The sequence below is a fragment of the Eptatretus burgeri genome, chromosome 9 (assembly GCF_056783735.1).
Source record: "Eptatretus burgeri isolate ZD-2024b chromosome 9, Ebu_testis_v1, whole genome shotgun sequence".
Taxonomy (NCBI): Eukaryota; Metazoa; Chordata; class Myxini; order Myxiniformes; family Myxinidae; genus Eptatretus; species Eptatretus burgeri.
The window spans coordinates 46,487,426-46,515,185 of record NC_140969.1 but is presented as its reverse complement, the minus strand read 5'-3'; the positions used below and the strand labels follow the sequence as shown (position 1 = coordinate 46,515,185).

The following is a 27,760-nucleotide window of genomic DNA, read 5'->3' as shown; positions in this document are numbered from 1 at the left end:
CTCACTGTTGTGGAGAGGAGAAGGGGGAGGGGTGGAGGAAAAAAATTCACTTTGCAATGTAAGTTACACATTACACAATGTTTACTGACCATGAGGTTTTGGCCATTTAGTCCTTCATGACCGCTGCCTTATCCATACCCTATTAACTAAATCTATCAATGCCATTCTTACCATGAACATGATCCAACTGAACATCAACATTTCCAAACAATTTACACATTTCATGCATGCAATTGTCTTGTACCTCTACTCCATTGTGTACATGCATGTTCTTGTTTCTAATGACAACCATTGAGCAGTAAAGTACACCCTTTCATTGTTCATGCAAAGACGACAGCTCGGTAATGTACCAAAGTACGACATTAACTTAAACAGCCCTATTAATCATGAGTAAAATTGTTTATTATGCAGTCAAACAACAGAAGGAAAATATCTTTGACAAAGAAGACATCGATATATCAGCATCCAAGTCAGATAAACCGTTCAGTAGTGGTGTATTGAGGTTATGAAGCCAGGCTATTCAGAAACCGAGGTTGTTCCTCTCCGCGTGGCTGTAGCGTCTCTCCTCCGATCTTTGGGCCTTTTTTCTCCTGCCCGGCACAAGGTATACGAGTGACATAAGTTACCATTTTTAAAAGACACAGCACACAGGTGTTTACAAGGATAATGCTCTGCTTTACAGGTCTATAGAAGTTTTTCAGCCAATGTCACAAGCCGGTAGCTTAGCTCCCCATTTTGTTGGGCACTTCTTGAAGTGGATGAATGATATACCATGACCGAGAGTAGTGTATATGGTTACAATAACCAACAGTAAGGATAAAATTGAATTTCCGTTTCATATGGAGACCAAGTGTAAAAAATTCTCATTGCTGCCTACAATTGCACTGACTACTTAAACCCCACATGTAATCTTTCTTGCAAGTAATGTGCTCAAAAATGCCCCTTGCATTATGAAATCAACATTTCTATTATTCCAACCAATGTCAAATCCTTCCCATCTCGTAACATTGAATGGCATCTCCCAATTTTGTACCCAACGAAAGACATTGTCTAAGCTTTCTCAAATCTGATCACCCCCTTCCTTGCAATCTGCCTCATCTCTAAGCTTGGTGTCATCTGCGAAATTTGACAGTGTACTCTTTACCCTGCTATCCAAATCATTCACAAATTACAAACAACAGCGGTTCTAGTAATGATCCCAAAGGTTCTCCAGAAGTTACAACTTCCCACTATGCCGAGTATTCTTTGCTTCCTACCCTTAACCTGGTTTTTGAACGAGTTACCATCGCCAGAGGAGAGGGTGTTGCATTTGGGTCTGTTTGTTTGTCTGTATCTATCTGTATAGAATAAAAGTATGTCCATTAATTACATACTATTGAACGTGATTACGTCAATTAATAACGTAATATTGGAGCATTATTACATCTATTAGGTAATATTGGAGCGTGATTACGTCTATTAATAACGTACTATTGGAATGTTATTACGCCGATTAATAACGTCCTATTGGGACATCAGTGCATCGATTAATTACGTACTATTGGAACATAAGTATTGTTACAGCTGTGGAAATTCACAGAGCACCATATAGGTCCTTAGTTCAGTTATGCCGATAAGTCTGTGTTCAGATAGATTTCGCCACCGTCGTCTAAAGGGATTTAGTCATGTCACCCCGGCTGTGATCTTTGAGGTAGCCATTTTTCTAATACTATCGTTATTTTGGACCAACCACAACGCCAACCACCAACCACCTTCTCCGCAACGCCAAACACCAACCACCTTCTCCACCACCAACCACCTTCTCCACTACAGCAACCACCAACCACCCTCTCGACACCGCCTTCACAACGACATCTCTCCACCATCTCCTAAACCACATCTCTCCCAATAAATCAACATGAACAACGTCGCCTCACCTTCGTTTCCGAAGCGGCACCATCTTGGCGCCAGCCACGGCAAGTCCGCATCGCTGCATGCAGACGCAGGGGTTTCCTCGCCGCGCAAATCGGTAATTTCGCGCACGTCCGCTCGCCGCGCAGAGTCGCTGTCTTCGCGCACGTCTGCTCTGTGCAAGCTTTGCCTCAGAATTCGGATCAAGAGAGCGAGAGGGGCGGAGCCAGCGGGGGGGGGGGGGGTCAGAGATCAGAGGTGAGAGTGCGGAGATCAGATGTCATCTCTCGGGCCCTATATAAGGGCAAGCAGAACGCCAAGCACGGTGAGTCTGTGGAGCGTCTGTCGGGGTTCGGAGCGCCTGGAGCCTGGAGGCTGAAGTTGGTGGAGATGCTAAGGAGAGCAGAGGAGACGCGGGCTGGGAGCGCGGCTGGGCCTGCTGTGCCGCGCGGAGCTGCATGTTCGTGTGCAGGACGTGGAGAGAGCCGGAGAGAGCTCGCGAACCAGCACCGAACGGTCTGAGGTGTTCGGGCTTCGGAACAGTCCGAGCATCGCTGAGGGACGGACGGGTTCTTAAAGAGAGCATCAACTCAGAAAGAGCAAAGACCCACTCGTTCCTCTCAGGCGTTGCCGGCTGGGGCCCAAATCACCAGGCCGCGGCCGAGCCGCGGTTACGCAAGCTGCCGTGGGGCCGGAACGTCACGGGTCGCCCCAGCGAGGTGAAGGTAACCTGTGCGGCCTCTTGGAGCTCCTTCGGTCCTCAAAGCTCCATGTCATAAAGATCCCGAGAGGTCCAGTCTACCCCCTTGTCTTTGAGGGGGTTTTTCCTTGCTTTTCTTTGTATGAAAGTTGTGGCGCCGAGTCCGTTAAGTAGAACTGTGATAAGTGACTGTACATAATGAATAAACGGTCGTAGTTCCTATGCATTGTTTTTGTTGGCTGTATAATTGCATATATGCATGCTTGAATACGTGCTTTTCTTGAATGAATACCTGACTGCATACGTGTGTAATAAATGTGCTTGTTCAAATGTCCCCCGTTTGTTGTGTCCTCTTTCCCCAATTGAACTGCCATCTTGCTCTCGGAATATAGTTGGTTTTAAATAGCCGGTAAAGCGATCGGGTCCAACGGGAGTCGCGATAACACCCCGCTCGGATATCCGAAAACGGAGCGAGCTGCATTAAGCGGTTCGTGTCCCAGCGGCCCCGTTGAGGTACAATCTCTCGGTAATCTACCCGTGCGAATAATTAGGTATATCGACAGTTCGGTGATTGACCCTGTAGCGCGGGTAGAGTGCGGACAAGGTTGTGGTGTGGTTAAGAACACACCCATGGCTGGTTTTTGGTGTTGCTCCGGAAAGCCGCGACTGGATTGTCCATCTGGTGGGCGTACGGCCGAGATTCGGCTAAACGCGGCTGTTCGCACGCCGGCGGGCGAGAATTCGTAACAGTATGTATATTAACTACATGCTATTGAAGTGTGAGTACTTCTATTAATTACCAACGATTGGAACATGAATACATCTATTAATTATTACATATAATTGGAATGTAAGCATGTCTATCAATTACTATTAAAATGTGAGGAGGTCTATTAATTCCTCATAATCATCATCATTCAACACCCCATGACAGGATAAGTCTAATTCGTGCAATCATAAAGTTACAACAAATAATTACAAAGAGTAGAAGGGGATTAAGCAGAAGAAGTCACCGATTATTGATGATGGTTACAAGGGCGATTTCTATTAAAACTGTACTGAGAATTTTGCTTGTCGATCATTTCCGCAATGCCATTTTCACACACGTCTTTCAAATTGTTTCGACGGTGACAAGAGCGTTTCAATTTCACTAACTTCACATTTTTTCAAAATTATTTTGAGATTATCAACGTCAATTTCAGAATAGAAAATTGATTTTGGCAGTCGGTTGTCGTCCAGGTGTTTTATTTACGTACCACCGGAACATCGTCCATACGTCCATGAATTAAGAACCACTGCAATGTGAATATTTGCCTGGAATGTCTATTATTTATGTACCATTGGAACACAAGTACGTCCATAAAATACTGTTGCGGGCTGGACTCCAGTGGTGAGAATGACCACGAGGTGGGGGATGTTGCGTCGTCTCCCACCACACTCCCGGAATTGTAGGCCGTCGCTCACGGATAATTCCGTGACGCGGCGGGTCGCTGAACCGACCATGGACGCCAATACTTCAACCGCGTGGTGTAGGGTATTTTTGTCTGGAATCAATTTACCTCATTAACCACGCGGTTTCGAGTACCGGGGAACCACACCCTCGCAATGTGGGAACCACGGACTCGCCAAAAAGGTACTACACAAAGATTCTGCCTCGGAAAGCGAGTGGCCAGTTGGGCGAGTCGGCGAACAGGCGCTTTATCAGCCCATGCGAGAGTAGCAAGCGAGATGAAGGTGCGAGCAGGCAGAGGGTACCGTGGGTCGTTGTGGATGGGATATAATAATTTATTAATTTAACTAAAAAAAACATTGCAACACACCCCAGTGTCTTCCCACTACACACAAGGAGGGGTTCTATCTGCATATATACTTAATGGAATAACTGACTTCGGGACAACTGTATGTTTGTATGCATATGGTTCCAAGAACTGTAATAATACTTAATACGTACAATTCGAGCATATTAATTACGTGTAATTATGTATTGAAACATATTAATTAAGTAACACACCAGCACACAAAATACACCACAAAAACAAGTCCTGGCAGGGGTCTGCAATCTCTGATTGCTCTTTCGTTTATGACTGTATCAATGACTTCACAAACCCTACCCTTACCCAACAGCCTTGGATGTGGTGCCTTATCAAATGCCTTCTGGAAGTCAAGGTAAACAACATCCACCACACTGCCTTCATCTACCCAATCAGTAACTCCCTCAAAGGTTTCCAACAAATTTGTTTAACATTATTTCCCTTAAATTTGTTAGAGGAATCACTGTGAAATGATCTACTGCAGTCTCGGTATAAAACACTCCATGAAGTGTAGTCGCGTGTAGTATTTGAAATAATTATTGAAATAGGAGAAAAACTGGGGATAAAATGCAAATAATCCGTGATGGAATCATATTTTATGTTTAAACTGGAATGGCACTCTTCGACATCGCGACCTCGACCGATATGCCCACTTGGACCAAGTTTGATTTAAATCACTTCAGCTGTTCTCAAGTATCACATTTTTACCTGACATGACCTCTGACCTTTGACGCTGAAATCTAATCAGTTCATTTTTACATCATAATGTATACTTATACCAAGTTTGGTCAAAATCTCACGACTGGTTCACGTTTGCACAGTAACAGAATTTTTACCCAACTGGACCTCTGACCTTTTGACTCCATAATTTAATCAGTTTATCCTTACATCATTATATATACTTGTACCAAGTTTTACTTCGATTCCCTCAGCTGTTCTTAAGTTATCGTGGAAATAAAAACTTATAACGGAAGGACAGCCGGCCGGACAACCCGAAAACATAACGAGTCCGGCGACTTCGTTCTCGGAGACATAAAAAAAAATTCAAAAATGAAATGCTTATTGGTATGGTCATGTGATGATATAGTATACTGTAATTGGTTGTGATACAAGCAATCGTAAAAGCGTCAAAACTGCAGAAGGACTATAATAATATAGGTGTTTGTGGTGGCTATTAATAACAACAAATAATATTGTGATGGCTATTTGTTCCTGGGAAGGAAATATCACATTTGAAAAACAGATATAAACTCTCCAAAGTTTTCAGACGCGACATGGAAAATATTCTGATGGATATGTAGTTAGAGTGCATTGACATGCACGAGAATATGGAGGCAAAGGTAGATCATGAACAAAGCCTGACATATTTCCATAACGGCTCTAACTGACAAGCTTCCAAGTAATTCGTCGGAACTCCCTTCTCTCTTTGGAAGCATATACACCTGTGGGCAAACTTTTTTCACCATGAACATCAACAACAAAAAGGTGAGATTAAAACCGATTGATAAATAATCAGTTTCACGATATCATTTGCAGTACATTGTGGCAAGTTTGAAACCCTCGTTTGCCAGAAAATGATCGCTGAGAAAAGTCAGTTACATAACCCTTCAAGAAAGCATCAACTCGGTAAGTTTCTTGAACTATATTAATTGGGACTACATATTCCTGCAGGTTTATATATTGAATGGAAACAGAGCTGTTTAACAGAAGGAAAATTTTATTATGACCTACCACCTGATGTACTCATTAAGTGTCTCTTCTTGGGAGGGGTGGCTCGCAGATGCTATAAACTCATGGTGTTGCGGTGGTGTGGGGGCACACCTGGAGATGGTGGTGTTGGTGAAGGAGGTTTATTTGGTTGGTTCTTTAATTTGGTGGATAGAGATTGGCTTTGTGGGCTGGCTCGATTGGAAAAGTGTGTAAAATGGTGTGTGGGAAGATGCCTGGGTGAGTATTTCTCATTCCTAGGAGAGTGGGGTCCCCGGTATGTAGCCCAATCTTTCCAATGTCGCCAAGTGCAGCATTTATATGCTGCTGGCATGGGCAGTACGTTTGGCCAAATAAATATCTAAAAACATTTATTTGAAAGAAACATGTTCTGTAAAAAAAAAAGTTGTGTAGGGGAGAGTTGAGTCAAAACCAGTAACAGGTACTAGTTTCTGTGATAGTAATACTCCGACATAAGTTCAACAACGAACAGCAGTTTGTAAAGCATCGCATTTACCATTTTATAGTGTCACAGACTACTGATGGCATTTATTCGACTGATACATTTAACAACATTCGTATGAAATAATAACTGGTAATGCAATATCGCCCGGCAAAATGGAGTGCGATGCAACCTGCTCATTTGACTGAAAAACCTCCATAGTAGTGGGCAACTTAGCATAACAATTGTGCATTTTGTGAGGAAAGCACTAAATTTGGCACACTAGTAGCCTAACATATTATGAACAGATTTGGATATTGGGCCATCTCAAAATTTTTGATGGCAGTGGAAAATGGCTGCCACAGCCATCAGCGGCTGAATTTGAGATGGCCCAATATCCAAATCTGTTCATAATATGATAGGCTACGGGTGTACCAAATTTGGTGCTTTCCTCACAAAATGCACAATTGTTATGCTATATTTAGCTAAGTTGCCCCACTATAGTGAAAGGCCAAACTATTAGGCAAAGCATCATTGGTTCAAATCTCATTGGTTCAAATCTCATGGCCTACTGTTATCATATCCTCTCCACAGTTGAATCAACCCACCTTTCTCAAATACAAGCCCCAATCATGGCAAAAACGATCTCACAGAAAATAAATCCAACAGGTGTTGTACTTGTTTGGATTAAATCGGTCAAGGATCAGAGATACACACACCACAATCACAAAATATCACACTTGTAGGTAAATGAGGTGGTAAAACGTGTGGTACGCTGGAATGGAAATGGTCTGTGGCAGTGAAAAAAAAAGAAAAAGAGCCTAAGCACCACATGGGTGTTCACAGTAAGTTTCAATGTACAAGGTGCAGGTTTGAATCAAAAGAATAATTAAGAAGTCATTTCGCTGGTGAAAGCTAGTGTCGATCTGCATCAGCGGACAAGCAGAACAATAGATGAAATTGGATATTGATCAAGGTATGCTAACCACCATGGGAAGCAAGAAGCTGATGTTTTGGGTGTTATCCCTTCATCGGAGCAAAAGAGCAACGTGCCATTAACGCTCAAAACATCAGCTTCTCCTTGTTTTCCCATGGTGGTTAGCATACCTCATTTAACATCTTGTTGCTTTCATCCAATGTTTGCAGGTGAAGCAAATTGAGAAAGAACGACAAATAATTATATGAAAGAAAAACAAATGGAGGCTGTTGATGAAAGATAATGATGCCAGACGTCGTCGAGGAAATTGTAAAAAATTTGGCAACAGAAAAGACAAACTGAAGCGTCTCACCTTGAGCATGCCATCCCTCTCCCATTTGAAGACGCCACATTTTCTGTAAAAGAAACATCTTAGTGCAAGGTGGAAATTTTTTGGCAGAAGCATGATACAACAAACTTCTCCAAAAATTGCCCCTGTGTGTGAAGTAAAATATATTTCTTGAGTTGAATAATAATAATATATTTTTGCAAATGTCACAGCATACATTTTAATGCTTAATGCCCATTGGATCAAAATGCACGAATCGGGCCAAAATTAAGTTCATTTAAATGCTCAAGCTTCAGGAAAGCAGAAGATTTGAAAGAATAATCCATTAAAAAATAAAATATATTACAAGTTCATAATCGAAACAAAATGTACGACTTTAATCTCAATACGATCTTATAGAGTATTGAACCATAAAAGTATCAGGAACGGGTATGAAAATTGATCTGACTCGATAATCGCCTGGGAGGATGTTGACCCTGCAGAAGACACGCCTAATATGGTCACAGATGGTGTATATATGTATGTATGTATGTATATGTATATATATATATGTATATGTATATATATATATGTATATGTATATATATATGTATATGTATATATATATGTATATATATATGTATATATATATACATACATATATATATATATATATATATATATATATATACATATATACATATATATATATATATACATATATATATATATATATATATATATATATATATATATATATATATATATATATATGTATATGACTGCCACATCTCATACTGTGCCGAAATTCAGGCTCTTTAAGTAACAGTTAATCTCTCAGCCATAATGGATCAATCTGAAAGTAAAAATAATTATAGTAATGGCAATAAACATGCTGTAAATTGCTTTCAGGTCAGGTATGGGAGCATGTGCCAGAACAGCGCGTCGCTGCGTCCACTTTCCGCCGATACTCCAGGGGCCTCCGTCTGGCCATCCCCCAGGCAGATGACAGGCCCATCCCCATCTCCTTGAGATGATGGTCAACCTGTTGCAACCATGAGGCACGTGGTCCACCCACTGGCCTTCTCCACTCATGAGACTCCCTCGCTGAGAGAATCTGGTGAGCAGGATCAGCATCAGGAAAACGAGCCACATGTCCATACAGCCGCAACTGACGCTCACGGACTATGCAGGTAACAAATCTCATCCGAGTCTCTCTCAGCAACCGCTCGTTGGACACAAAATCCGACCAGCGATAGCCAAGGATTCTCCGAAGACACCTGGTACCAAAGGAATTAAGTCTCCATCTCAGGTCCTTGGTCAGAGTCCAAGTCTCGCACCCATAGAGCAAGACTGGAAGCACCAAGGACCTGAAGACTCGGACTTTCGTCCTCCCGCACAGGTACCGGCAGCGCCGCACCCCATGATCCAGTGAATCCATGACTCCCCAGGCCCGACCCAGACGTCTATTGACCTCTGACTCGCAGCCAGCAGAGACATGAATATCACTGCCAAGGTAAGTGAATCTCTCCACGACCTCAACATCCTCACCACAAACAGACACAGACAGGACAGCAGCATCCAAGATGTCACCGAAAGCCTGGATCTTAGTTTTGACCCAAGAAACCCGTAATCCCAGCAGCTCCGACTCCTCATTCAGCACCTCGAGGGCCCCTAAAAGGATGTCTAAAGTCTCCGCAAAGATGACTGCATCGTCTGCAAAATCAAGGTCCGAGATCTTGACATTCCCAAACGATGCACCGCAACTTGATCTCTCCGACATCCTCCCTAAAATCCAGTCCATACAAGTGCTGAAAAGTGTGGGGGCAAGTACACATCCCTGACGAACTCCAGTAACAACTGGAAATAAGTCAGAGGTGGTACCACCACACTTCACAGCACTCTCAGAACCAGAGTAGAGTTCAGACATCAGATCGATCAGTTTTGGTGGCACCCCACGAAGACCAAGAATCCTCCAGAGGACATCCCGATTCACTGAATCGAACGCTTTACAGAGATCAACATAGGCTGCAAGCAGCTCCTGCCGAAACTCTCGTCTGCGTTCGGTGAGGACACGAAGGGCAAGGATACGGTCAATCGTTGACCTCTTTGGTGTAAAGCCTGACTGCTCTGGACGCTGGTGTTCAAGCAGATGGTGGCGAACCCTATCAAGAATTATCCGAGCAAAGACCTTGCCCGGCACTGAGAGCAGCGTCACCCCTCGGTAGTTGTTGCAGTCTTGGCGATCACCCTTCCCTTTCCAGAGAGGGACAACAAGGCCCCTCTTCCAGTCAGTTGGCATGATGCCTGTGTTCCAGGCAGAGCACAAAAATGCATGCAACGACACGAGTGCAGCATTTCCACCAGCCTTGAGAAGTTCGGCATGGATGCCACAAATCCCTGGAGCTTTGCCCCGTTTCAACTGGTTCACCGCAGCCCGTGTTTCCACAAGCGAAGGTGGACCACAGTTGATTCGTGGGTCAGCAACAGGGATTGTAACACCCTTGATGTCCAACTCGACAGCTGGGGGATCAGCCTGGTACAACCGCTCAAAGTAACCGGCCCAGCGGGCCTTCACTTCAGACTCCTCTGTCAAGAGCCTACCACTCTCTGCTCGAACTGCAGTGCTCCGAGGGATGGGCTTGGATGAACGTAATGCGCGAATTCCCCTGTAAGCGGGATGAGAATCACCTGTCCACAGGTGATGCTCTACCCCCTCACAGATTCCTCGCACATAGGCCTCCTTGTCCACCCTCAGTGCACGTACAGTTTTACGCCTCAGCTCCCTGAACAGCTCAGCTCTGCCATTCAGCCTGGCCCTGCGACTCTGGTCAATGGTATCCAGTGTCCCTTGAGAGACAAAATTCTTCTTTGCCCTGCGGTGAGTTCCAAGACATCCACAGGCAACATCAAGGACGGTGGTCTTGAAGGCGCTCCACAACTCTTCAGGACCCCCCAAAGCACCCAGACCGCCCAAGTGTCCACTCAGCCTGTTCGCAAACTCCTCAGCTACTCTCTCATCCCTGAGCTTGGCAACATCCAGCCGAGGCTGGGATGGTACCATTCTCCAGGATTTAAGGTGCAGCTTTAGAGTTGCTACAACAAGCCTGTGGTCAGTATTGAGGAACTGAGCACTCCGGTAGACCCTGCAGTTCTGGATCATCCTCCAACGACCGTCAATGAGGACATGGTCAATCTCCTTTGCCACACCGCCAGCGTTGGAATACCAAGTCCAGCGATGAGCTTGTGGGCGCTGAAACCATGAACCAGCCACCCTAAGTCCATGACTTCTTGCAAAGTCAAGGAACTTAGTGCTATTCTGGTTCATAGTTCCTGACCCATGGGGACCAACACACACCTCATAACCATCCCTATCAGTTCCAGTCGATGCATTGAAATCCCCCAAGACTAGAAGTGTATCTCGTCTGGGGCACTGATCAACCACAGACTCGAGCGTGGCGTAGAATGCATCCTTCACGGTGAGATCACTCGCCTCAGTCGGAGCATAAACAGAGACCAGGGAAATGACACCTAAGGAGTGACGAATCCTTAATCTCATAATACGCTCGTTGACCGGTGTTACCTCAATTATCATTGGGGTCAGCTTATTGGACACAGCTACAGCAACTCCTTGGGTATGGTAACCATCAGAGCGACCAGACCAATAGTAGGTGTAACTACCCACCATTATCTCGCCGCAATCCGGTCTCCGAACCTCAGAGAGAGCTGCAATCCCGATGTCCAAACGCTTGAGCTCAGATGATAACAGAGACAGGTGATCATCCTCTCTTAGGGATAGGACATTCCAGGCACCCACCCGAAGGGACCGCCTCAGGTTAACCCAAGGAGACCGCCGTCTGGTGGACGACACCTCAGCACCACTCCGACACACTCTCCCGCAATCTGACCCAGGGATGTTACCCCGTGGTTTCCCTCCTATCAAAGATTGGGGGTCCCGAAGACTTTGTCCCAATCCCGTCATCCGGTGAGCTGCCCTGCGAAGGGAAGCTGCACTGGAGGTACTCCCACGGAGTGGGTTTTCAGATTTTTTTGCGTTTTTGCATTTTGCGGAATGAAGGGTTTTACGGTGGCCGGAGTGCAAATCCTGCCACCAACCTCCTCATAAAAAGTAACCCAACTGCAGGAGGACGTCTGCAGACACAGTTGGGCACTAGATATGGATGGCCGTTGGCTCACAAGGAGCTCCTCCGCCCTTTGACAGGTTTTGTTTTTAATCCTGCTGGGTGTCCATATCCAAACACCCCCTCACCAGAAAACCTGGTGTCGCCGACAACCCGACCATGGAACAGGTTAGTACAGGTTTACATGGTACCTGTAGCAGGTCACAGATCGAACCTGACCTGACAAAAATGCTTTATCAATAACAACAAATATATCTGCATTTAAAATAGGGACTCAATAATAGTCCATAGCTCACCCTCAACATCACAATGGCGCTTCTGGCACATATGAGTGAAAGTGAACTGGAATGTATGCTATTTATTTTCAGTTGTGGATAAAATGATGTTTGGTATTCATGCCACACAGATGTAAAGCAATTTTCAGCCACAAAGAAGTGGTTCCACAGTTTGCAATGAAACATCTGAAGTAAGATTGAAGCGATTTTTCCACCAACTACATCTCTTGCAGGATAAGGTGTGGTGTAGTCTGCGGGCCTACGGGGAGGGGCATGATGATGATGCATGATGGGCGTGATGATGGGCGGAGTGGTCGTGGTGGTCATCGTATCTGCAAGGGATATAAGGTGTGCGCGCCGTCTGAGGCGTCGTAGTAATGCTGGAGTCGTCCGGCTCGTGAGTGTGCTAATACGCAATAAAGGAGAGCCACGGGCAGAGTACGCTCGCGCTCGTGCTTGTGCACCACAGCCCGGCTCGACTGTTCCTCCGCATCGTGTCTGCCTGCTAAGCATCTTCCATTTCAGTGCATTACAGTTGGCGACGAGAATCTTCGGATCGGCGTGTGCAGGGCGGCAAATGACCCGTGCGGTTCCAAGCTACGGAGCCAAAGGTCTCGCCAGCACGAGCATGGCAGAGGGTCGGTGCACGGCAAACGTACGCGTGCCCGCCTTCGTCGGAATCGACTTCGGCCACGTCGAGTGGGCAACGGCCGCGCTCACTGTTCGTTTTGTCGAGGACACGCGTTTCGGCTCGAACGCGGCGTGGGACGTCGCGCAAGCTTTGGAGAATGTCCGAGGTCTCGATGGTCGGGGCACAGCAGATGGTCTGGGGGTCATCGCGATGGGCCAGGCACGCACGGCCATGCGCACGGTCTGCGGCGCGGGTCGTGGGCGAGCGTTGCAATGCAATCACTCGGACAGCGGTCTGAGCACTCGAGGTCGTCTACGGTGTGTGGGCCGAGGGTCATCGCCCATCGTTACAGTCATAGATGGCGGTGTGCGAAGCGATCCTTCCGTCCCGGGTCAAAACCTGCTTCCAATTGATCCGGAGATGACAAGATCAGTGGCAGGGGAGGTTGAAGTGATCGAGGGACGGATCGGGTGTCGAATTGAGTCCACTCGTGCTGCCCGCGCATCGCATTCGGCTGTGCCGTGCAAATTCACGACAGAGGAGCGTCCGGCACGGCTCAGAGATCGTTTTATTTCTGGTCTGCGAGCAGCCATCCTACGGTTGACCGACATCACATTCGACTCGGCGGTCGCGACTGCTTCATCTGTCGAGCAGACACTCACGGATGTCCGCGCCATTGCTGGCCAGGACGTAATGAGTAGCTCCAGCTGGGGCATGGCGGCTCATCCCGAGGTCCACGCGGTGACCGCACAAGTGCCGCAGGTCGCGCAGCCCGGAGTCCGCGCGATGGCACAAGTGCCGCAGGGTGCTCGCGCGCCTAGCGGTGCGGGACGAGGGCGCGCACCGCAGCACGGTCGCACCGGGGGCGAAGGGGCACCGCAGCACGGTCGCACCGGGAGCGAAGGGGCACCGCAGCAGGACCCCAGTGACCTGGAGATCGGCCTGCAACCGGGGCATGACGATGCCGGCGAGCCGGAGCAGGAGCCGGACCCGGCGAGCCGGACCCTTTTGGGTCGGAACGGGCTGGCGCACCTCGGACTGGATCTCCGGTTCGTACCTCCAGATGTGCCAGTGCTCTCTTCGAGGCCTTCGTCGAGTACCGAGGGCGAGGCTCTGGCGGCGGGGGCCGCGTCGAAGCAGCGGGAGCGACCGTTCGTTGCTGCCGGCGGCAGTGATGTGCGGTTCAGGAGCGGCGAGAGCCGTATCAGCTCTTGCGATGAGTTCCCGCGCTTCGCTCGCGATGAATTCCCGCGTTTCGGCAGTGTTCGTGAGGCAATGCGCGTCGGTGTTGTTCAGGCAGCTTCAACAGGTGGCGGGGAGCCCGTGGCGTTAAAGGGAGTCGCGTGTCACAACATCGAGTCGACAACCAAGGAACGGACTCGTGATGTGGGTTGTGGGTTGTTGTTCATGGCATATGTGTTTTTCCTTGCTCTAGTGATGCAGTTTAACGTTGTTGAAATAAATGCCAGCAGGTCTCGTGTGAAAGTGGATTTGGCGGAGATCAGTCAATGGAGTTGGTATTATGATCAATGTGATGTGGGGGCGAATAAAGAAGGTTTATTGGCCTCCAGTTGCCCCAGGCCGCAGGTAGTTGCTTTGTCATGTGCTGGGGGGTTATCAAAAGACCGATCTGTACGGAAAAGTGAGTTTGCAATGCTTCGAGTGATGTTCGTAGTGATTTATAACGAGCCTATGATTGCAGTGTGGTTTAAATGGAGTTGCTCCCGTCTAGCTGCCGTGTGGGTCTCGGAGGTCGACTCGGAACCAAGACTAGTGCCCTGGTCGGCGTTACCCCCACTATCTGCTACGTCATATGAATACATAGCAAATCTCAAAATTTCAATCTGAAGCAGTAAGAACGAAGGTGTCCTCCAAGTCAATTAAACCAATCACAACATTGGCAGTTGTAGCATTGCAAAGTGCACTGTTTTGACAAAACCAAATGACACACCACTGTATCAGCAGTATAAAAATAATTTGCTTGCAGGTGTCAGTGGCTCAGAATTGCAATGGCTGCTAAATTTGTGACAGCCATCACTAACACTTGGGAGTGCTGTCATCAGCTTTGCAACAAAGGTGGCATTCACCTTTGGAATGATGCCTACTGAATATTGATTGATCCTTCCAAACCAATGTGTTAATTGGTTTAACAATGCGAAGAGGATAAACAAACAAACAAACAATATGGTTTGGTTGAGAAGTCAGAGGAAAGTTCCTAACATTTGTTTACATTTTCCTTTTTGCCAAGACACAGCACCAAACAGCACAATCGCACAACACAGTACTGACCGGCAGTGTCTCTTGGGTAGACGATCAAAGGAGACTGCACGTTCTCCACAATGGTGGCAGCGAAAGAAACGCTTTTTTGCAGAATGCCAGGTCAGCTTGTGAGCTTGCTCCGAGCAGCTATCCAGTGCACGGTAATGTGTGTACTTGCACTGTGTGGCAATGACAGTGACAGAGCCAAAGACAAGGACACCATGAGTGCATAGTTAAAGGTGGACTGACCAGCCCCATTGATGAATATTATATATAGTATGAGGAATGGCATAAAGCAGACAAAGGAATTAAGTTCACATCTGGGCAATGCCTTGTCCCGCTCCCAACACTATACATTTGTGTTGACATGTTACACATGGAAGGAGAGAGAGAGACAGAGAGAGACAGAGAGAGAGAGACAGAGAGAGAGAGACACAGACACAGACACAGACAGAGACAGAGACAGAGACAGAGACAGAGACAGAGACAGAGACAGAGACAGAGACAGAGACAGAGACAGAGACAGAGACAGAGACAGAGACAGAGACAGAGACAGAGACAGAGACAGAGAGAGAGAGAGAGAGAGAGAGAGAGAGAGAGAGAGAGAGAGAGAGAGAGAGAGAGAGAGAGAGAGACTTTTTTTTTCTTTTATGAAGAGGTGGAAGGAGAAGGGTTTTGAACACATGGGGAAATGGGTTGGAGAAAAGGCACTTGCAGGAAAGGGGGATGCATCATATTTCTCTTTAAAAGCTGTGCCCCCAATTTTTATTGACACTACCACCTCAAAAAGATCCACTTAATTCATCGCGTCAATCCCCTTTATCATATCCCATGTAATTGTCTTTCCTCAAATGTAAACAATGTTGCTTGTTCTAACATTTCCTCATAACCACGACCCGTTAGCCCCGAACCATTTGTTGATCCAAGTGGATCCCTCCCGACTGCATCTGTACCCTTTCAGTAGCATGGTGCCCAAAAATGTGATGTACCTTCGATGCACCCTCACCAGACATTGAGGTATCTGCTTCCTAAAATTCAAACATGTGCCTCTTGATGGTCACAAAATCTTTTATTTCATTATTAACAAATAATGGAAAACTTATTCATTTCAATGAGATGCCTGAACACAAAAAAAAACAATTAAAAATACAAATTAAATTCACCGTACACAGCCATACATTGTTGATATTGGTTCCTCCATAAGCAGGAAAAATGCATCTCAGTACGAAAACTTGTTAGATTCTAAATATTCTGTCACAAAAGTGCATTTTAAGCAAATGAAACACAACGAGGGTCTATTGTCAGGTCAGGCCAGATCAGATCAGATCTGTGACTTGTTGCAGGTATCATGTAAACCTGTAATAACCTGTTTCATGGTTGGGTTGTCGGATACGAAACCAGCTCCCCCACCAGGTTTTCTGGTGAGGAGGTTACATGATATGGACACCCAGCAGGATGAAAAATAAAACCTGTCAAAGGGCGGAGGAGCTCCTTGTAAGCCAACGGCCATCCATATCTAGTGCCCAACTGTGTCTGCGTACGTCGCCCTGCAGTTGGGTTACTTTATATTAGGAGGTTGGTGGCAGGATTTGTATTCCGTCCAACGTAAAACCCTTCACTCCGCGAAATACAAGAAAACCTAAAAGAAAATTCAAAACCCACTCCGTGGGAGTACCTCCTGTGCAGCTGCCCCCTCCATAGAGCAGCACACGGGATTATGGGATTGGAGCAAATTCTTCGAGACCACACACTCTTTGATGATAGGAAAACCATGGGGTAACCTTCCCGGGTCAGATTGGGGAAGTGTGTGTCGGGGTGGTGCTGAGGTGTGGTCCACCAGATGGCGGTCTCCTTGAGTTAACCTCAGGCAGTCCGTTCAGGTGGGTGCCTGGAATGTCCAATCTCGAAGAGAGGATGATTCACCTCTTTTCTCATCTGAGCTAAAGCGTTTGAACATCGGTATTTCAGCACTCTCTGAGGTTCGGAGACTGGATAGTGGTGAGATCATGGCGGGTGGTTACACCTACTATTAGTCTGGTCACTCTGATGGTTACCATGCCCAAGGAGTTTCTGTAGCTGTGTCCAAGAAGCTGATTCCAATGATAATTGAGGTAACACCAGTCAACGAGCATATTATGAGACGAAGGATTCGTCACTTCTTGGGAGTTATTTCTCTGGTCTCTGTATCTGCTCCGACTGAGGCGAGTGACCTCACCGTGAAGGACGCATTCTCCGCCACACTCGAGTCTGTGGTTGATCAGTGCGCCAGGTGAGATACTCTTCTAGTCTTGGGGGATTTCAATGCATCGACTGGAACTGATTGGGATGGTTATGAGACATGTGTTAGTGCTCTTCTGGTTCACAGTTCCAGACCCATGGAGACCAAGTTCCTCGACTTTGCAAGAAATCATGGACTTAGGGCACCTGGTTCATGGTTTCAATGCCCAGAGGCTCATCGTTGGACTTAGTATTCCAACACTGGTGGTATGGCAAAGTATAATGACCATGTGCTCGTTGATGGTTGCTGGAGGATGATCCAGAACAGCAGGGTCTACCATGGAGTGCTCAGTAGCTTAATATAGACCACAGGCTTGTGGTAGCAACTGAAGTTGCGCTTAAAACCATAAAAAAATGCGGAATGGTACCATCCCAGCAAGGGCTGGATGTTGGCAAGCTCAAGGATGAGAGGGCAGCTGAGGAGTTTGCGAACCGGCTGAGTGTGGATTTGGCGGGATTGAGTGCTTTGGGGAATCCTGAAGAGATGTGGAGTGCCTTTAAGACTACCGTCCTTAAGGCCCAGTCACACCTTGACGTTTTAGCCAGCAATGGCAACATATCAAAATGTATGTAAAACACTGGCTTACGCTGAACTTTTGATGTTTTTGTTAAAGATTCGGACGTATTCATAACGAGTTGGTCGTATGCATAACATATTAGTAACGGACACAGAACGTTTCCTTGTCTTATAGATAACTTATACCAAGGAATGCTTAGCCTGTTGTCGGCGTTCACAACCTATGCCCAACGATAGTCTAACTTATGCATAGCGCGCTGCACGTATCGCCGACGATCACGTGGCGAAGCCTATTAAAAGGCTGCCGCACAATGATTCAAATCATAACCGCCGGAGAAATGGAAGTGTCAACATCGCAGTCACACCTTGGCGATCTTGCCAGCGTATGCCGACCTCTAAAAAAATGGATCCAAAACGCTGGCGCACGTGGAATACAGTATGGGTAAGTTTGGTATACGTTAAGAGCACGCTAAAGTACGCTATCATACATCGTAGTAAGTGGAGTACGTCTTAGACTTTTAAACGTGTTAAATATTTTACGACGTACTTGCCATATGCCTCACACGTTCCGCATGCGATGGGAATAAGTTGTTTACACGATATGCGATCGTTGGCACACGTCGACAAAAGTTACTTGTAAGTTACTCATAAGTCAAAACACGTCAATGTAATGGTTAGCGTCAGTGTTCCAGACTTTGTTTTTTTTTTTGTTTTTTTTTTCTTTTTTCTTCGGTATGACGGTAATGTTGACACTTCGATTTCTAGTGCGGTTATAATATAATATAATTAAATGGCTGCCGCTCAACGATTTAAATCATAACCCACTGGAAATCGAAGTGTCAACATGACCGTCATACAGAAGAAAAAAAAAACAATAAAAAAACCCCCAAAAACCAGGGAGTCTGGAACACTGACGCTAACCATTACATTGACGTGTTTCGACTTATGAATGCCTTACAAGTAACGTGTGTCGACGTGTGCCAACGATCGCGTAACGTGCCTACAACACGTTACTCATAGGTTAGAAATAAGTTTCGGGTACGCTAAACATTACCTCGACGTGTTTCGACTTATGATTAACTTACAAGTAACGTGTGTCGACGTGTATCAACGATCGCATAACGTGCCTACAACTTATGGCCAGCGTAGCGGAACGTGTGAGTCATACGCTGACATAAGTCGTAAAATTTCAAGCATGGAAAATTTGAGGACAACCGCAAAGTACAACGATGAAAGCCAGCGTACTACGACGCATGGCAGTGTTTTTCAGCGTGCTCTCAATGTTATCAAAACTTATCCATAACGTATTCAACGTGTGCCAGCGTTTTAGACAAATCTTTCATACGTCGGCATACGCTCGCTAAATCGTCAAGGTGTGACAGCCCCTTTAGTGGTGAAGAGTCCAGCAGAAGGGTGTCAACTCTTGGTATTTTCCCTGATTCATGTTTGTTTTGTGACAAAAAGGCCAAAAAATGCCCAGATGGAACAAAAGAGCTCCCAGGAAAATTGCAAACCAAGCAAGCAGCACAAAAGATTATAGAGATTGTGCATACTCTCAAGCAAGCATGTTTACTTGTAAAAGTCAGTGGGGTTGATCTGATAGCTAAGGAAGCCCAGTTTCATCACAGTTGTCGTGTCACATATATCCGGAGGGCGGATAGGGTGAAAAGTTTTGGGCTGCCCTCCCCCCCATCGCTGAGGAGCTGGTTAATCCCAAGTTTCCTATTGATCTTATCTATTCGTACATCAAAGACAACATCATTGACCAACAGAGACCTGAACGCCTTGGATCCATTTATGAACAATACACCGACCTCTGTACTGAACTTGAAGTGGTCCCTTCAGTAAGCAAAGCTCAATACCTGTGGGACCTTCTGACCAGGAAATTCCCGGACAAGATTTTATTGCATTCCCCAGACTTCCGCCAGCAAGGTGTGATAGTCCACAGCACAGCCATTGAGTATGCTTCCATTAAGGCAGTGTATGACATCAAGTCATCTCCTGAGGGTCAAGTTACTAAAGTTGCATTGCAATTCAGACAGGCATTGAAGTCCGTGACGAAAGAGCCCCTCCTCGATCCAATGGCCGTGGAAGCTCTCAACAATGGCGAGGGGGACCCACCTGACCTTGTCAAGACTTTCTTTCAGACACTACTTGGAGGACCAAATACTGGCCAATATTCAGTCAGTCAAGCACCGCTCTGATTCATGAAGTCAGGATGTACTGTTTTCAGTGAAGAATGGTAACCTAAAACCGAGAAAGCATATCCTGATGGGTTTGTCCTTGAAGTGACTGACTGGAAGCAAGAAGATTCTCACAATGCTGAATCGGATGGGGGCATTCGCTTAACTACCACGTCATTGAGGAAATTGAGACAGACCGAGCCTATGCCATCTATGACCGAAAGCTGAACTGTCCTGCTGGTTCAATTCCTGGAATACCTTGTGGACTTGCTTTTGACAACTACGACGAATTAACACACACACACACACACACGCGCACGCACACACGCACACACACACACACACACACACGCGCACACACACGCGCACACACACACGCACACACACACACACACACACACACACACACACACACACACACACACACACACACACACACACACACACACACACACACACACACACACACACACACACACACACACACACACACACACACACACACACACACACACACACACACACACACACACACTGTCAGGTACCGACACGCTCCACGATACGATGGGTAGTATGTATCAGGCTCAGAGCACTCCAGCCTCAGTGTCACAGGAAGGAGTAGGCCCAGATGGAGACGTAACCGAAGATCAAGCAACAGATAGACCTTTGCAATCGTTGGGTGGGAAGGGGAAGAGGAGGAAATTGGATGTTCCTGATTGAGCCCTAGCTCCTTAGAGGAAGAAGCCACGAATGGACGATTTCTCTTACGCAAAGACTTTCGGGGTACAGACCTTTCTATTCCATCAAGAAAGCTTGATTTCTTGTGGATGGTAACGCATGCACAGGGAATGGAAAGCATTCCTATGTGGACTGGGTTCAATGCTTGGAACTATGTGGACCATCTCCCAAAGCAAGTGGTTCTGTGCATGCCAAATATTGATCGCTCACCAACTAACAATGATGTATTTGCAGAAACACTGTCCATCACCCAAAAGTGTGCTCAGGAGTGCGGACAGCCGTATGGTGTAGTAACATATGACCTTGATGTTGATAACAGGGCCATTAAGATCCAAGTCACAGAACGCCCCAGATTCGACAACATTTTATTATGTTCGTGGCCTTTCATCTACAGATGTGCCTCTTCAAAGCCATCAGAAAGGTCATCAAAGAATCTGGCATGGCAGATATGTTAGTTGAAGCTGAAGTCCTCACACCTGGCTCCTTGAATGGTATCATAGAATGTAAAACTTCAACTGCTGTAAGAGGCTCCATCCAATGCTGGTACTGGCTTTTGAAACACTGCACTTTCACCAATTGTGCAGCACATACCATGACATGGACACAGTGAGTACACTGATCAAAGCATCGACGTTGGACAACAAGGAAGCTCGAGACCAGCTGTGCACTGCACAGTCATTCATCACGCTCTTCGACGAATACTCTCGCTACACTCAATCAACCTTGGATGGCAAGCATGGACCAACTGCCAAGTTTTACATGCAGTACATCCAGAGAGTGAACCTCCACCACATCATCGATAGAGCCATTCAAGAGTCAAATGTTGACCTGTACACTTGGGCCCTCACGCAGACTACTAACATTTTCTTCGGGACCGATTGCCAAAACTATGCAAGGTGGATGTCGAAGCATCAGCTTGATTTGATGAACATTACAACACACCCAGGCCTGAAGAAGTTGCGAGTCGCTGGTCTGTTTAGCATTCGTCGAACGGACAATCAGTTCAGCAGGGAACCGGTAGATCTCACTCAAGAGCAGACGGTAAATGCTGATGCAGCATCAAGGATGACGGGGTACACAGACGCCACTAATAACTTCTCAGCCCGTCTGCGGTGGAGTGCGACCAAGGGTGCCAGAGCAGCACTCATGAGCGCCATGCTCAAAATGGCTGGAATGAATATAACCAGTGACACACAGACTGAGCTGAGCCCAAGCCGCATTTCACGGGACAATAAGGACCTGGGCAACCTGCTGAAGACCATAGAAGGGTTTGCCAATCCCTTCAATCTCGAATCAGAGTCCCTTGTAAACATCCAGACAGGGAAAACTGCCAGCAATGAGATCACCGATTCCTTACTCAGCGTGGAAGAAAAAGGTAGAGAAAAACATGATGATTTCATGTCAGAGTGCGAAGATGCTGCTGCTAGATTCAAGAAAGCTATCACTCGGAACCGCCTGAAGACTTTTGCAGACCAAGGAGCAAAAAAACAAGAGAACAAGTAACCCGATCGTACAAGAACTTATGTGCACAAGAGACCTGTTTGGACGGATTGCCATCATAGCTGTGAAAAGGCAAGTAGACTTTGAATACCTCCTCACATACCCATTGACTCCGGTTCCTCTAACAATGTGTAGAACAGATGGCACCCTGGTTACAATGGCCCATGGAACCAAGAGTGATCTCTTCGCAGTCCTTGAGAGCAAGGGAGCAGTGACTCCGGTTCCTCTAACAATGTGAAGAACAGATGGCACCCTGGTTACAATGGCCCATGGAACCAAGAGTGATCTCTTCGCAGTCTTTGAGAGCAGGGTAGCAGTGCATGGTTCGCCAACAAAGGTGAAGGCTACTGTAATAGGTGGCAACTTTCTTCTTCACTGCCTTCCACCAAATCTACCTCCGACGTATGGTGGACTATCACGTTACTTGCTGCATGCAGTCCTCTCGCATCCCTCAAAACGGGTAGACATCCTCTTCGACACTGACGAGGAACCCTCAATAAAGGGTAACGAGCGTGAGCGCCATGGTGCAGAAGATTCTGCCTATCACATCACAGGACAAGAACAGATTTGTCCGCGGAATATTGAGAAGGCACTGAAGTCGACATCTTTCAAACAGCAATTACCCCGCTTTCTGATGAAAGATTGGGCTGAGCAGTGGCATTCAGCTTGCCTGGATGGCAGGGAGTTGTACGTTGGGGTGGACACGCAATGTTTGCGGTTCAGAGGAGCCAGTGGGATGGTTGATGTAATGCCTGTTCCTCGCTTGGAGTGCAATCACCCAGAGGCCGATACAAGGATATGCCTTCATGCCATTGATGCAGTTTCTAGTAGCCAACAACCAGGTGACATAGTTGTCAGAGCCACTGATACCGACATAGCAGTTATTCTTCTACACCATTCCCATTGCGTGAACACCAAGATATGGATGGACGTCGGCACCTCTGGGCAGGGTAACGGGCATTACATTGACCTGTCTGCCATTGCAAGCAACATTGGACCCAGCCTATGCAAAGCCCTGCCAGGCTTCCTTGCATTCACACGATGCGACTACACCTCATCCTTCATAAGGAAGGGGAAAAAACGTCCTCTGAAAATTGTTGAAGAGAATGATTCCTTCCTGGATGCTTTCTCTGCATTGGCAGCAGAGCAAGTAGACTAAGCAACTTGCAACGTTCTTGAGGAGTACACTGCGAAATTGTACGGTGCAAAAAAGACATTGCCACTGAACAAGCACAGATTTGTGGTATTTGAGAAATCTTTCAGACCGAAGAAGGGTAAGCAGCCATTTGCAAGACTTAAAGGTGTAGATGCAAGCAGCATCCCACCATGCGAGAATGTCGTCCAGCAGAAGAGCCATCGCAGCAACTTTGTTGCAATGACATGGCACGCAGCCTGCAACAACGCTGTCCCCAAAGATCCTCAACAAGGATGGGAACTGGTGGACAATTCCTACCAAACTGTGTGGTTCACAGGCCCCCAGATGCCCGACAGAGTTCTTCCAAATCCCAGTGATCTCGGCGACGACGACACTAGGCCTACTGACCCTGATTCTGACACCGATGACAATGACAGTGACGCAGATAACCAAACTGACGATGAATATGACTAAATCGGCTTCTTCAGCTATTGTTCAATCCTATAAGCACCCATCTGTTAAAAAGCATAGCAATATCAATGGATGAAGAGTATTGTATATTTGCAATGTGAGACGCATCAATTTCATTGTGCGACGCTCGGATGAGGATATGTTGGTAATCTCATTATACTTTGATGTAGCATAGGCGAATATGGCACTTACAAGTAAAATCCTTGCTGAAGTTATTATTTGTGAGACTTGAACATAAATTGGAACGAAAGTGCTGTAATTGTGAGACAAAGCAAAGGCACCCAAGCCTAGAATTGATGCTAGTTACCTTTATTTCACTGTTTCCTCCTGTATGTTTCACAATAAATTCTATTATCAAGCTCATACTTGTCTACTCCTTGTCTCTCTTGGCTATGAAGAGTTATGACCCTTCTTCGTCCGTTTGAACCCTTCTTAAGCCGAAACGCCAGGGACTATCCTTTCTTAAGTTACATTTTTGTGACAAAGCAATGTGAAGGGATATTGTTGCAGGGCCGGGTATCGGCTGCGAGCACGACCGCTAGATGGAGCAGCAGAGTCGGCTTGACCGATCACCCGGAATTTATAGGTCGTCACCCCGGATAACTCCGGAGCCAACGGGTCCCTTATCGGACCGAAGTTCGCCAATAGGTCGACCACATGTGGGAGGGTCGATTGCCAATTTCAATTTACCTAAATACCGACGTGGTCCAAACTACCAGGGGAATTCACCCTCGACGGCACCTGTACGGAACGAGCCGCTTAGCGTACTCGACCCGTGTGCGACCCGAGCAGTTGATCGCCAAGATCCGTCAGTCCAATTGTCCCGTTACAGAGGCAACAGCCTGGCTAATTTTCCAACACGCAGCACGCTAAGCCAATGGAGGAAGGGAGACGAACGAGCTGAAACATTTAACAATCGGGGTTTATTTATAATGGGGAAATGAGGGGAGCAGATAAAGGCAGAGTTAAACCGATTAAAAGAAATGCACGTATGTACAAGCAAAAAGCACTTAACAATTCATTACTTATGGATTGGCGCCACAAACACACACACGCACACACCCAAAATAATCGGACCAAAGTGGTCTTTATTGGGACCTCAAGCCCGGAGGACAGTCGAGCTGGAGGTGAGAGTCTATTTGACCTTTCCGCCTCATGCGGTCTTCAAGGACCAGGTCCTCGGGGAAGAACTGGACCCCCAGCACGATCCAGACGCCCTCACGACTGGGCTCCAGGCGAATGGAAGTCGGCAGGGCGAAAGCTGGCAGAAGACCCTCCGTTGCACCGACCACTCCGTGCGCAGACGCTTTCGCACTGAACCACCTTGTGCGCAGATGCTCACTTCCTGCCAGAACCAAACTCTCCGCGTGCAGATCACACCCATAATTATACCCCCCCCCCTTCAGAGGGGGGGGGCGCCACCTCGCGACCCTCCCTCTCTCACTGGCTGGTTTCGGCATGCAAATCGCTCGTCGTCTCTGCCACTGGCCAAAACGGGTGGCAAACTCCTTGATTGGCCCGGGGGCGTGGTGACATCACGTGGACCGCCCCTCACACAGTCGGGGAAGTCTGATTGGCCGGGTGACGGTCACCTCACTCGTTGCACGCCGATTGGTCGAGGGCCGCTGCACGGCTCCTCCTTGAACTCCGCCCACCATGACGTCGGCCAGAGCGAGGTGAAGGAAGCAAAGTGAAGGTGAGGGTGATGCGGTGTTGTTGGCGTTGATGTTGTTGATGTAAAAATAAAAGAAAAACCCTATCAAAATAACTACGCAGTGCATTTACATTTAATCACCCATTAGACAAGGGACGGGAAGCTATCTATCCACATTTACTTATCGATATAACTGAGCAAGAGGACCTGTATGTTGAGTGTGCTCATGGCTTCCAGATTCGCAACAATATTTCAGTATCAATTTCAGCTTTGTTCTCAAAAGTGTAATTGAGACCCTTTTTGGACCCCCACTGGGGCCCTTCTTAAGTGCAAACCCCTGGAAATAGTTTCTTAAGTTGTATATTTCTAACTCGTGATATGAGGGGTGCCATCAGTGTGAATATCAGCATTGTTCTCAAAAGTGTAAATGAATGTCACTTTTTTGGGGGGGTTTGGGACCCTGCCTCCCCAAAAGGCTGGGAATGCCATGCTTAAGAAATGGGTTTTATTCATCCCCCATGTACTCTTGACAGAATGAGACCATCAAACTTTTTGTTCCCAAAAGTGTAAATGAAACTGTGCTAGCTCCCTAACTATGTTGCGGGTGGATGCCTTGGAACTCACTGGAGGGCAAAGAAGAATTTTCTCTCGAGGAACACTGGATACCATTGACCAGTCAAGGGTAGAATCTCTGAGGGGGGAAAAGCATCACCTGTGGTCAAGTGATTCTCGTCCTGCTCACAGGGGAATTTGTGCATTGTGTTCCTCCAAGCCCGTCCCTCGGTGTACTGCAGTTAGAGCGGAGGGTGGAGGGCTCAACAGAGGAGTCCGAAGTGAAGGCCCGCTGGACTGGTTATTTTGAGTGGCTGTACCAGGCTGATCTATCAACTGTTGAGTTGGATGTCAGGGGTGTAACAATTCCTATTGCTAATCCTTCAATCAACTGTGAGCTAAATTTGTTTGTGTAAACAAGCTGCGGTGAACTACTTGAAATGGGGTAAAGCTCCTGGGATCTGTGGCATCCATGCTGAACTTCTCAAGGCTGGTGGAAATGCTACACTCATGTCGTTGCATGCAGTTCTGTGCTCTGCCTGGAACACAGGCATCATCCCAACTGACTGGAAGAGAGGCTTTGTTGTCCCTCTCTGTAAAGGGAAGGGTGATCGCCATGACTGCAACAACTCCTGGGGGGGGGGGGGCGGGGGGGTGACACTACTCTCAGTGCCGGGCAAGGTCTTTGCTCGGATAATTATTGGTAGAGTTCGCCACCATCTGCCTTGCAGTCAGGCTTTACACTGAGGTCAATTGACTGTATCCTTGCCCTTCAGGTCCCTACCGAACACAGACGAGAGTTTTGGCAAGGGTTGCTCACTGCTTTGTTGATCTCTGCAAAGGGTTAGATTCAGTAAATCGGGATGCCCTCTGGAGGATTCTTAGTCTTCGTATCAGGTCAGGTATGGGAGCATGTGCCAGAACAGCGCGTCGCTGCGTCCACTTTCCGCCGGTACTCCAGGGGCCTCCGTCTGGCCATCCCCCAGGCAGATGCCAGGCCCATCCCCATCTCCTTAAGATGATGGTCAACCTGCTGCAACCACGAGGCATGTGGTCGGCCCACTGGCCTCCTCCACTCATGAGACTCCCTCACTGAGAGAATCTGGTGAGCAGGATCAGCGTCAGGAAAACGAGCCACATGTCCATACAGCCGCAACTGACGCTCACGGACTATGCAGGTAACAAATCTCATCCGAGTTTCTCTCAGCAACCACTCGTTGGACACAAAATCCGACCAGCGATAGCCAAGGATTCTCCGAAGAGACCTGGTACCAAAGGAATTAAGTCTCCGTCTCAGATCCTTGGTCAGAGTCCAAGTCTCGCATCCATAGAGCAAGAATGGAAGTACCAAGGACCTGAAGACTCGGACTTTCGTCCTCCCGCACAGGTACCGGCAGTGCCACACCCCATGATCCAGTGAATCCATGACTCCCCAGGCCCGACCCAGACGTCTATTGACCTCTGACTCGCAGCCAGCAGAGACATGAATATCACTGCCAAGGTAAGTGAATCTCTCCACGACCTAAACATCCTCACCACAAACAGACACAGACAGGACAGCAGCATCCAAGATGTCACCGAAAGCCTGGATCTTAGTTTTGACCCAAGAAACCCATAATCCCAGCGGCTCCG

At 47.1% G+C, this 27,760-nt stretch overlaps 1 protein-coding gene across 4 annotated transcripts in view; it reads right to left on the bottom strand.

Annotated features, from left to right (window-relative positions):
* Window positions 1–380: 380 nt before the first annotated feature.
* The window catches only part of MCM10 (minichromosome maintenance 10 replication initiation factor), a 150,028-nt gene continuing 122,648 nt past the window's right edge, over window positions 381–27,760 (bottom strand). For all 4 annotated transcript variants that reach the window (XM_085895050.1, XM_085895049.1, XM_085895051.1 and 1 more), the window contains 3 exons: window positions 15,132–15,280; window positions 7,840–7,882; window positions 381–590 (listed from right to left, as the gene is read on the bottom strand). In XM_085895050.1, the coding sequence (XP_085751176.1) occupies window positions 504–590; window positions 7,840–7,882; window positions 15,132–15,280 (279 nt within the window). In that variant the 3' untranslated portion in view covers window positions 381–503. The remainder of the gene's footprint in view (window positions 591–7,839; window positions 7,883–15,131; window positions 15,281–27,760) is intronic.